At 35.6% G+C, this 12,553-nt stretch overlaps 2 protein-coding genes across 3 annotated transcripts; both read right to left on the bottom strand.

The window, feature by feature from the left end:
• Positions 1-614: 614 nt before the first annotated feature.
• On the bottom strand, positions 615-5,090 carry LOC132302557 (protein DETOXIFICATION 12-like). 2 transcript variants are annotated; one of them, XM_059799455.1, is made up of 8 exons: positions 4,617-4,708; positions 3,885-4,016; positions 2,852-3,396; positions 2,640-2,726; positions 2,488-2,544; positions 2,004-2,242; positions 1,696-1,901; positions 615-761 (listed from the first exon to the last, which is right to left on the bottom strand). In XM_059799455.1, the coding sequence occupies exons 3-8, from the start codon at positions 3,388-3,390 to the stop codon at positions 699-701; spliced, it is 1,191 nt and encodes a 396-aa protein (XP_059655438.1). In that variant the 5' UTR covers positions 3,391-3,396; positions 3,885-4,016; positions 4,617-4,708; the 3' UTR covers positions 615-698. The 2 variants fall into 2 exon arrangements, with proteins under 2 accessions (XP_059655438.1, XP_059655437.1); XM_059799454.1 differs by lacking the exon at positions 3,885-4,016 and having other exon boundaries at positions 4,617-5,090.
• Positions 5,091-6,709: 1,619 nt separating this feature from the next.
• Positions 6,710-12,262, bottom strand: LOC132302555 (probable histone chaperone ASF1A). Its single transcript, XM_059799453.1, has 3 exons — positions 11,810-12,262; positions 7,550-7,665; positions 6,710-7,462 (listed from the first exon to the last, which is right to left on the bottom strand). The coding sequence occupies exons 1-3, from the start codon at positions 11,916-11,918 to the stop codon at positions 7,103-7,105; spliced, it is 585 nt and encodes a 194-aa protein (XP_059655436.1). The 5' UTR covers positions 11,919-12,262; the 3' UTR covers positions 6,710-7,102.
• Positions 12,263-12,553: the final 291 nt, after the last annotated feature.

Below are 12,553 nucleotides of genomic sequence, written 5' to 3'. Positions count from 1 at the left end.
TACCATTCCCAACTATCAATTTTCAACAACCATTTTTTTTTTTTTTTTTTGTTAGCTTATTTGCCCTATTAAAAATAAATAAATAGAAAATAAGTATCAAATCCAACAGAGTCTTGAAATTTATGCAACTTTTGAATTAACAGACACAGACACACACACACACACACACACACACACACATATATATAAACACAGACGTATATATACACACATATATACCAACAGTGACATATATATATACACAAGCACAATACCAAACTACAAAAATCTACAAGAATCCGAAGTTCAAAATCCATATATTTCAATAGCTATAGTTATAATTTGTACTATATTTGGCACAAGATTTGGCAAAACTATATTTTGGCAGCCCATTTAACAACCCGTGTTAAAGCCACCTGCTATATTTTGAGATTAACAATCCATTTAACAGTCCATTAGAGTTCAAGGCAATTAGCCATTATGAACCATAAAAAATAAAAAATAGTTATAACTTACAACTTAGTTACATTACGTGGTGTGTTTGTAATGGATATTTGGCATTATTAGAGTTGAATATGCAATTTTCTTTTATAGGACAAACTTATAGATACAATCATACAATTAGACAAGACTGCTTCCCAAAAAAAAAGAATATATATACAATTAGTAGTAACTGTCTTGTAGAACTGCAACACTAGTTATTGAAAATCTTTGCTCATTCAAATTGAACAATTATCTGATGAAGATCTTCCCTCAAACATTCTCTCCCTTGCCTTTGTTGCCTGCAAAACAAAATTTCACCACAGAAAACACTATTAGGTAACATGGACCAATTAAATAACCTAGCTGAAACTCGATAGTTGCAAATAAGGCTTTGAGATAAATACAATGGACCAAAGGTTGTGGCTTGGCGGTAGACGTCGGGAGTTTGATGGGGTGGTGCCTAATTAATACTGTACATCAAGGCCCAACTCCGCGAATTTTTTGAGAGATATTTTGATAATTTTTGTACTTGTTATGTTACCCTAGTGTAAAAGTATTTATTCATTCGGAACTCTATTGTTTTGATTATCATAGTGAAATCCCTACAAACCTTAGACGTAACTCTAAATTTTGAGTGAACCAAATAAATCTGTGTTCTTGTTGTGTATGTGTTTGATCTCCTTCTTTTTCTAGGTTTAATTTCGCATTGTGCTATATTTAGTTGGAGGGATGGATGAGAAGATGGATGAATGAATCTTTTCGTATTTAGTTAGAGGGAAGGGAAGATAGCGAGGAAGCAAGGAGGGAGCCCAATTTTGGGCAAAAGGGAGGAGAGAGAAACCGAATAACTATCTACACTAATACAATTTTCAATTTTAACCTTTTCAAAAAAATTCAAATGAATTTCTACCTTTTATTATTTTCTACACCAAGGTATATTAATATAAAATATATAAAAACTCTCTTTCCCTCGCTTCCAACCAAATAAAAAAAATTATCATCTCAACTATTATTTCTACTATTCATTTCATTCAACCAAACAAAAAATGGGGAGATATTTCCCTTCCTTAGGAATTCCTCATCCATCCTTCCTCCTTTCTCTTCCATCTACTTTTTCATCCCTCCAACCAAACGAAACACAAAGAAGCAAGTGGCAGCGTGTTACTTGTCATGATAAAAAAAATAATATAATTTAAAAAAAATATATGTAAGATGGAGACTTGGAGGGAGCACCTGTTTCTCCCAATTTGTACAACTTGTTACTACAGCCAGCAGAATTGTTTGTAGAATAGAACCAGCTTGTATCCCAATCCAGAGGCCTTTTCCTCTTAACTCTAACCAGAAACCCAATATGGCAGCAATAGGAATTCCAAAAAGATAGAAGGCCCCAAGGTTTACATAAGCTCCTAAATGCTGCAACCCACATCCCCTAGCAACACCTGATTTGAATAAACAAAATGTAGCATTATGCATCAAAAAAGGTTTTTTTTTTTTTTTTCCTTCAATAGAGATTATACGTAGCTAGAAGGAAAATATATAACCTGAAAGGACCCCTTGTAGGCTGTCCATTATTACAGACAGACAAACCAAAGGAGCCATGGTTGTGACGTAATCCACGACTTCCTTCTCATTGCTGAAAGTGTATCCGAAAGCACGCCTGCTGGCAAAAAGCGTTGCAGTTACTATGGTTGTCTCCGCGACTGCAAGGAACATCACAGCAAAGACGGCCACACGAGCCCCTTGTGGGTTCCCAGCTCCCAACTCATTTGAAACTCTAGTGCTGAAAAGAAATAAAGTCACAACACCAGAACTCGTACTACACACATAACGTGATGTATGCAGACTTCAAATATTAACCTTTAGATTTCATTGTATAGTTAAAAAAAAGCAATTTAAGTTTGTGTATCCAATCGTGAGGATTTAATTCGTGAATAAATTATTTCCACACCAGTGAGCAGATGAACCGACATCCTAGCTAGTATATAACATATGCACAAAGATTTATACATTAGGTTTCAAGCTAACCTAACAGCAGCACCAAGTCCATATGGTATTGTATAGAGTGTAGATATGGTTGAAAGACTGTTCACAAAAAAACCAGAAGAAATTAGAATCACCATCTTGTATTTCAAGGATATCCAGATTGTTCAGAATCAAATAAGCCGACACAGACATACCATACAGACAATACTGAAGCTTCGAGTTGGGGATGAGGCAAGAGCCCAGAGAACAAGATAAGCAGCTCAAATGACCACCACTCAAGACTACAACAATCAAGAAAAACGCATTAATGAATACTATCATTTTAGCATATATATATATATATATATATATTGAAATTCTTCTAAGGACATGGCAGAAAAAAACAGAAAAACCGAAGAGAAATTACCAAACCATGACAGCAGAGGGAACAGCAAAGCGAAAGAATTCTCCAATTCCTTGGAACACCTCCATTGAAAATGGGGCGAGGGTTTTTTCACAGGCAGACGAGAACTTCATGTATAATCCAAGGACGATCACGTTTAACCAATACGAAATACTAATTGCTAGTGCTGCTCCAAGGTTTTCTAACCCGGACTTGAATACTAGCACCCAACAAAGAGGTATATGAAAACAAAGAATGACACATGAGGTTAACAGCATAGGAAGTACCAAACTCTGCGTTTGAAAATACCGAACAACTGGTTGAAGAGTTGCATAAGCGAAAAGGGCAGGAACAAGCCACATTGTGAATTTTCCGGCTTCGTGGGAAATCAGAGGGTCTTGGCCTATGAAACTTAGTATTTTTCCCATATATATCCATATGACACTGAGAGGGATACAAACGATGACGAGAGAGAAAATGGCGGTGTAAGTTTGAGTACCCAGTTTTTGGTATTGCAGAGCACCATAAGCTTGCCCACACAAAGTTTCCAACGCACTAGCCATTCCTAACTGTTTGGAAAGTACAGAATCTAGTTAGTTGTGAAAGAAAAAAAAAAAAAAAAAAAAAAAAAAAAAAAAAAAAAAAAAAAAAAAAACTCAAGGCCGAACTATATTAAATTACCACTATTTCTTGCAAATCCTATATAATATCTTCTTCTCTTACATTTCATTTTTTTTATACAAGTATGGATACAGAAGTTTGTTCATCATTTCCATAGTTGAGCAAGTAATATGTTCGAGTGAATTGAATGAGTAACAATCATCGTTCATGTCATGAATACCTTGAGAAATCCTGATTGTATGTAGACCGACGGAGAGGTAATTTTATAAATAAAAGTTGAATTAAGACAGCACATGCAAACAATTGAGAATTCATAAACATCATGGACCCTACTGTATATATTCGCGCAACAATTTGTCAGAATTATACTAACAGCAGAGAAATACAGATTCATAAACATGTACACTAGTGTCTCTATTTTGGCTTTGGACCACACCTTCCCTACTTGCCTTCTTCATTATGAATGGGTCGGCCACATCACACATGAAACGTCATTTTTCAGTCATTTTTCAGTCCTTTTCATTACAAGTCATCTCTCCTCTAATACTTAACTTTTAGTCCGTGTTGGCTGCACAACGGAAGCAAATAACAATAATTACCAGCAAGAAGAAGCTCAATCACAAACCACAACAAAAAATATACGTAGCTCACCCTAAACAGTTCGGATATGTACTTGTAATTATTGATTATCGAGTGTATTTGGCTAAAGCAGATAATATTTTAGTGCATGGTTGATGTACTTGTAATTATTGATTATCGAGTGTATTTGGCTAAAGCATATAATTTTTTATTTCCTGGTGGGTGTTAATTAAGTGTGTTTAATAGAAATGAATTGATTAACAGACATAAAGCAGATAGATTAGTGGTGGAAGCAAATTAAGTGGACATAAATTGATTAACTAATATGCTTTTGGTTACTAAAATTAAGTGTCACCAATCTATTTCAATTCAAGACCATTATTGGAGCAAGCCCTCCAAAGACAATTTGATACCAAAACTAGAACTAATACACAGATCCTCCACACACAGACAGTATCCCCTGTAACATGGTTTAATCTGAAAATTAACACTTCATTTGCAACATATTTATGTGTACTATGATTAAATAACAAGTTAAAAAAAGGAACGAAATATAGATATAGATATAGATATAGATGGAGAGACTTACAAGAAGACTGAAGCCAGTGACACCAGAGAGGGAGATGGCGATGGCGGTGCTAGAGAGAGAAAGTTCGCCGAGGTGACCGACCATCATCACCGATATAACTTGCAACAAGTACTGTGATAGAGTGACAGCCACCATGGGTCCTGCTATGTAACCCAACTTCTTCACCTCCTGACCAAACACAGTCCATGTTGGAGTACTTAGCCCACCCACCTCTCTCTTCTTTTCCTCCTCCTTATCTTTCAATAGCAAACTCTCTTCCATGCTCTCTCTCTCTCTACAGACTACAGAGCAAATTCTTTTGAACCGCCTCGGATCCTTTTGATATTGGATTCAGAGGAGAGAGAAAGACACAGACTTCATGGACTATTTTAGTATAGTATTACCGGTTTGAAGTATGAAGTTTGAAGACTGTCTTTGTCTTTGTCTGATTTCTCATAATAAAAATATAAATATAAATAATAAAAAAAATTAAATAAATAAAGAGGACACGTATTAGGTTGTCAATGGCATGTACTAAGTCCACTACGATATTTGTACCCTCACTTGCCCCAGATAGAACAGACGATTTCCAAAGGGTACTCGGGGGCATGTTTGTCACTTCACCCCGGTTTTTCTCTATATTGCCAGGAAATGGGAGCAGCCAAAAGTTGTTAGGAACAAAGTTTCCTATCGATGGGAAGCCCATTAATGGACAAACAACATAGCTCTCTGTTCCCATATTTTCTAGTCCACTTTGGGTTTGATTAGAAACGCCTTCACAAATCTAATATTCAATTGGCTCCGTTTACAAATCAAATGTAAAAAGAAAAGAGAAAAAATTGTGGATTTGTTCAAGAATCAAAATTGAATCATGCAAGCAGATTCTTTTTGTCTTGAGAGTCTGGTGGCTCTTCCACTAATACTTGTTCCCTTCTCCATTATTAGTTCTTCCCTTTTCCAATCAAACATCCACAAATATGAGAAATTTTAGATGGTCCGGACTGATCACCATTGGACAAAGTAAAAAAACTGAAAGAAATCTACATGTTTCTAACACAATTACTTAAATATTTAATGGTGATTGGCTTTGATTTGGGACTGTGCAATAACTTCACCTATAAATATTTACATGTGACTTTGCAATAACTTTTTCTATAAGTATTTACGCATGATAGATAGATGCATGATTCGCAATTACAGGTGTAACAGATTCGAATAAATATCAATGTAAATTGATCGAATATGAAATGTAAAATAATATAGTATTGACCCTTAAAAAAGAGTTTTTAAAAATTTTAACTCATAGCAAAAGGACAAAATGATAGTAGTGAGATACCAATGTATAGAACTCACATAATCTAGATTCAGCCACTGAGGTACACATAATGGTCCTGGTACAGATGTTTCTAATCCTAAGATTCCGAAGATAATGGGAAAACTAAAACAGTAGACTGGTGGGAACCACTCCTAATATGATATTTACATTGACATATGTCGTCGCATATCTTTGTCATGTTACCTTGTGTATGGTGCGCTGCAGATTCCCTCTCTCTCCTAAAACAAAGACATGTCATACTAGGACATTGCAAGGTTGGCCCAAGTATTACCCTTACTTCAGTTTTCTTTTGTACCATTTCTGTTTTGTGAGTTTCAAAAAAACTGTATAAGAATTTGCTTGTTTTTCAAAATTGTCTTTTAAAAATTCAGTTTATACGAGTTTTTGAGTGACAAACCAAACAGTATGTTTCATCTATTTACAGCTGCAGAAACTATGTTCACGTTCACTTTTCATGTGTCAAACTTCATAGATTGTGGACGTTTGATTTTTTCAACCATGCACCATGGACTCCTCAACTACCTGCTACTATATGAAGGAGCAGAACAAAGGATTATTCTGGAATTTTGTCATCTCTTTCTATACAGCTCTGTCAAATGGACCTGGTAGTAATACAACACTTGCCACCTCACAGCATTTTTTTTGCAAGTTTTGTTTCTTTTAAGCAACATATATGTTAGGATAAACATAATCGTCAAATACCATTTACACAAGCGCACACAAAGAATTGAGACATATAGGAAAACCAAAAGAATTGAAAATCTAATACACAACCCCCAATAAATAACAAACTTGAATTGGGAAATAAGAGTAACATTTACCGTGCTAACTGACTGCAATGGTAAAGGCCAACAAGCCCAAGGGAACAACTACAGATTGAGCATGATAAGATAATAGTTGTTACAGTAAATAATTTATGAAGTTACAAATTTTAAACCAACATAAGCAAAGTCCCTAAAATCAGAGGGTGGGATACAGAAAACTTCAACTGCCTAGCATACCCCCTGCACATTTCAATGAATGTCCTTACAATATAAAACAGTCGCAGCATACTTAGATGAACAATTCTAAAACCTGGCAAAATAATTCCAACCAAAATCACCATTGCACCAAAACTTCAACTAGAAAGAAAAGTACTAAGCTAATCATGCGATTACTTGATTCTTGGGGTTTACGGAGGCTGCACATCAGATGGGTGATCAGGTGAGGGAGCTGGTTCATCTCCATATTCGTTTGTTTCGGTAGCACGGTCAGGGGAAGGGGGGGGCTGTTCTCCATGCTCATTGTTTTCAGGATGAAAATTTATTGGGAACTTTGTTACTCTCGGTTTGTCAGCCAAAATATTTCTTTGAACCCTATCAACCAACACCTTCTGGGGAGGCTCCTCTCGTAACTGTTCATCATCATAATCATTGTTCACATAATATCCTACCCGAACAAATTCTTGTCCCAGATAAGAGCAAGTCAGTAGCAGTACGGTGACACCAATAATATCCTCTTCACGGATTTTTGATGGGTCTGGAGGGTCTGCCTGCAAATAAATCAACAAGAAAGGCATTGGTGCTCGATCCATAAATGCAAGCCAATAGAAAGCAACCAAGTCGATGTAGAAATCTACCTGAAAGACAAAACGATAGTTGCCAACATTAACAGGCCCAACAAGCACACTTTCTAAGAGTTGGTCATATGTCTCATCCTCAGCAGATCCAACATAAATGAGTTTCCACTCCAAATCTGCAATAAAGGGTTAAATCATTGCAAGGATAATACTATGTAACACTGCAAGAACCAATTCAACCAAAGCGGAATCTGGCAATAATACTATGTAACACTGCAAGAATCAATTCAACCAAAGCAGAATCTGGCATTCTCTTTAATATCATCAGCACATTAATGCCCCTATAAACGTAAACATGGTAACATCACACTCATATTTGCCAAACATTTAAGCACAAAACAATGCCAGACATGATGCACGTGAAATGAAATTCAACCTTTTCATTAATTTTGTTGAAATTGAAAACGTGAAATAGTTAGAATAATGTGCATGAATATTAATAAACAAGGGAAACTTAGTTTCTGCTGAAGATAAGATAGTAGAAAGAATTTTATCCAGGTGAACTTCATGAAAATATCTTTGTTGTTTCTCTTATTGGTTTAAGTTTCCAGTTATTATTATTCCTTTTATAAACAGAAGGTTCTACTAACAAGGCACTAAAATAGGTGCAACCCGTGTACTTGATGTGCAGAAGGCCAACTATACATCTCTGTAGTAACTATTCAACCCCTCTAATCCTCTATAGAAGGCTAATTCTGCTCCCCAGTGGACAGCACAAAATGAATATAGGAGCCGCAACGCAAACCCTCATCCACCTTGTTCTACAGTACTCCCTTCCAGACTATGAAATAACTACTTATTGGAAGATCCACGTAAAGCCTAGCATGGCAAAACCAAAAAAATTACCAATTCCTAGCCAACTCAAACTATATAGGGGGATGCATTTTCCCCTAATAATCAAATTGTCAACTGTCAAGATCTTCCTAAGCCGCTGACCACCCAAAAGAATCCACCTCTAACAGAGCCTTGACCTTCCAAATTTCTTAACACTAAAAGAGGATCTCCAAAATCCCACTTACACAACATAATAAGACCTAAACTAGAATAGGCCACAAATACAAAAGCATCATCATATGACAACCAGAAAATTTCCGGTCCGAGGCTTTCCAAGTTCAAACAAACCTCATTCTCCACTACCCCCCTTCCCCAAAGCATAAAAGATGTCAAATAACTCCACCATAGCATCAATTTCAAAAGTCATTTAAAAATTTAAAAAAAAAAAAAAAAAAAGATCGTCCCAATTCTCATTACCACGACCGTGCCTCAAGATCTCAACCAATGAAACTTCTTCACTATCAAGCACAATCCTAAACAATTGTGGAAGGAAGCTTTCATATATTGTCCCACGCAATAAGCCATTCAAAAACCCCACCCCATTCCCTTCTTCCTCACTGCAAACTGAATTTGTTTAAAATACATCTTCCAACCTTTCCCACTAACCTTCCAGAAACACATACAGACCACACACAACTCCATAATGATCCATTATTTTCACCCACCCTCTTCATATTTATTTGTCACCACTCTCCTCCAACGGGAATCTCATTCCACGGCATATCTCCACAACCACTTCCACAGCAAAGCCTTGTTGAACTTTCCAAGTCTACTGTACCTAAGCCTCCTGCCGAAATTGTGAACAAACCATTTTTCAATTAAGAAGATGATACTTGTCTATTACCCCATACCTCCCTAATGAAATCTTCCTACAACTTCACCAGCCTCTAGCACGGGCACAAGGATAGTAAAGGACACAAAATAGACTGAATAAGGTACTGTCATAATTTTTTTTTTTTTTTTTTTTTTTTTTTTCACAAGTGAATAAGGTACTCTAGTTAAAGTTGACCTTCCTCCATTGCAGAAATACTCTTTCTTTTGCCTCTATTCAGGCTTCTTTTACGTTCACATGAAAACTATGCATCAAACCACACTGTCCAATATAACTATAATCCAATATTTCTTACAATAATATTGATCCATCTGGCTTTATGGTCTTTAACACCAAGAGAGACTTAGGGTTACCTCAACGGTTCCACCCCTTCTCTGTAAATAGTATCTTCATCTCTATCCTAACTATCAATAGAAGAGAAGACATACCATCCAATCTTGGTCGTCAGCTGCTCAACTAAGATTACAATTCCTCATAGAAAGTTGTTAACCTAATCCTGATATCCTCCCCCTCAATATTTTCAACCACATCAATGCACATTCTATGAGCATTGGCAACCCTATGAAATTCATATTTGGAACACCCTCTTTAAACCACATATTTCTAGGTAGAAATTCTCATTCTTTAACCATTCCCCCCCCCCGCCCCCTTTTTATTTGGTGTGATTGTGAGTTGACGCCGTAGGAAAGCGATGATAGGAACAAAATTCATGGCCTAAGGTAGTACAAACTTCTTATTGTAATTTCCAGAAATGGATGAACTGTATAAAACTCTGTGAAATCAGTTTTTATAAATTCCTAGAAAACTGATTTCTATAAATTCCTAGAAATAAATTGCTATTACATTCCAAAAGATTTCTTTATGAGTGCAACTCACAAAAAAACTAAAACTGGCTGTATTGACAAACGAATGTGCAGCAAAAAAATAAAAAATAAAATAAAATAATTCAAATTCTTGTATTGCCATAAATACAATAAAAAGTTAGGGAGAAACAAGGAGTTACTACCAAAATTTAGAGCACATCAATATAGGCTGTTTACATTCTCTGTACAAATATAGATTACCATGTAAAGAAAGCACTCTTTTTTCCTCAATGCCTTCTCCCAACTATTTTAGCTGCTTTCAAAGTCAAGCCTATCAAAGTCCAATCTTGAGCTACGACACAAATTCAACATTAAACTAATGGGTGTTTTCTTCTAACCAACTATATGAGTTATATAGGTATAAAAGACCTTTTTTCCTTGTTAACCCTGAGAATTTTGTAATATCAAGCTCCTAAAATTAATTAAGGACAGTTCCCAGACACTTATCACTGAAAACATCTCCTAGTGTTTCTTAAATGCTATTTCATGTCACTATACAAGTGCCCACCAATATCAATGGCAAGTTTCATCAAATGGTAGAAAATAACTTCCTTTAAACTTCTGGGATGCCACTTTCCAAAATATAAGAAATAGACATGCATCACATGCCAGCTTCATTTAGCTCGAGTTATGTGAATACTTTAGTAAACATCTTCATAACTCTCGCAATTTCAACAAAGGGCGACCTCATCATCATATAAAGACGTTTTTTTCCTTGTTTCATATTCCACTAAAATAAACAGTGCCCTCATTGAAGAAGTGATTCCACCAAATTGTATGATCAATACAAACTACCATCCTCTACAATATCACAAAAGAAAATGTTCACTAAACTTAAACGTATAATTCAAGTAAATTCATTGTGCTTTTTCCCAATTGATTTTCAACAAATTCCGCTATGATGTTTCCCTAGTACCCATCAGTCATAACACGAAGAACCTTAAACGTATAATTCAAGTAAATTCATCATGCGTTTCCCAATTGTTTTTCAACAAATTCCGCTATAATGTTTCCCTACTACCCATCAATCATAACATGAAGAGCCTCACTCTGATTGTTCTAATACATAGAGCACCATAGATTGCCTTTTAGGACCTAATAGTTATTCATATACAACTCAAAAAATAAATAAATAAATAAAAGGAGTGAAAACCTACATCCCTGTTAAAAGGATTTCCCATATGCTGTTTCCTGTTTATGAAGTTCTTTCCTTCTGAGTTCTGATTAAATAACATTATTTAATTTCCCACATTTGAAGTTCGTTTTCCGAAACTCGCACAAAATAAACATGTCCCCTAACTTCTTTTCAATCTTTAAAGAAATGAACTTGTTCATAAATTTTATAAAAAGAGGCCCTTGAAATTAAACTCTAGTAAATCAATTCCTCTATAATATTTACCAAACATGAGTTCAAATGATGATACAAACCCTAAAAAATCCAATAACAGCGAGCCTGGATGATAATATGTTAAATTGAGTTGATAGCTTAATACATTTGTTACCCTCGCAATCTAACACATACATAATAAGCAGAAGTCAGTAACTATACCACAAATTAACATACGGGTTTATCAGTCAATAAACCCTAGCTGGGCCTCAAATGATCAAATCCCAACAACAATATAGACCATCTTCATGATGAGACACGTCTAAATCACCAAAAACACTCACATATGCAAATAAACGCATGTGAAATGTATGTATATAAATATAGATGCTAAATAGATTTACCATCTTTGAGGGGAATCAAGCACTCATACGAGATTTCGAATTGAAAAGGGTTGAGAAACGCCGCTGGATTATCCAATACGGTGACGTTCGTAATGTTGACAGCACTCATTGTTTCGCACCAACGAAAGACTCTGCTTCTGTTGTTAGGCCAATCAAAACCCTAGATTGCAAAACCCTCATCGAAGAGTCAAAACCCTAGTGATGAATTCGAAATAGAACAGCGGAGGCAGAGAGGGCAAAGGTTAACATAGAAAGAAAAAAAAAAGCAATACAAACTTTATAGAAATGTGTTATATTTATATATGGTTACTGGCAGCAGCCGGTAGTGGCGGTGGAGGGGATGGGAGTCTGCAATTTGGCGGGAGTTTTAACATTGTTTCGTCATGGTTAACCCGCCAATACAGAGTTTAGCATTGCCTTCGGATAAGCGCAGGAAACAAAGAAGAGAAGTAAATGTTGACCCACATTTGTTTGAAAATGACATACAAGCCACCACTCATGTTAGGGAAAAAAAAAATTAATACCGGGGTAGTAGCGGTATGTAATATCCCGACTAATAAAAATTTCATTTTTTTCTTAATTATAAAAAATGATCCCAAACAAAAACATACTATATAATATGTATATAGAGTGTATAACCCTGTATGTTTTAAAAAGTGCTTAACATTCAATTTTAGAGCAAGCAAAGATGTGAATGTTGAAAAGACTAGAGTGTCTATCTGAAATTGAATAAAAAAAATTAAG

Source organism: Cornus florida, unplaced genomic scaffold, assembly GCF_030987335.1.
Source record: "Cornus florida cultivar Cherokee Brave unplaced genomic scaffold, ASM3098733v1 CherokeeBrave_3.0.0_Hap2_Chr04, whole genome shotgun sequence".
NCBI classification, from domain to species: Eukaryota; Viridiplantae; Streptophyta; class Magnoliopsida; order Cornales; family Cornaceae; genus Cornus; species Cornus florida.
The sequence above is the reverse complement of the archived record's forward strand: the minus strand, read 5'-3'. Positions and strand labels throughout refer to the sequence as shown.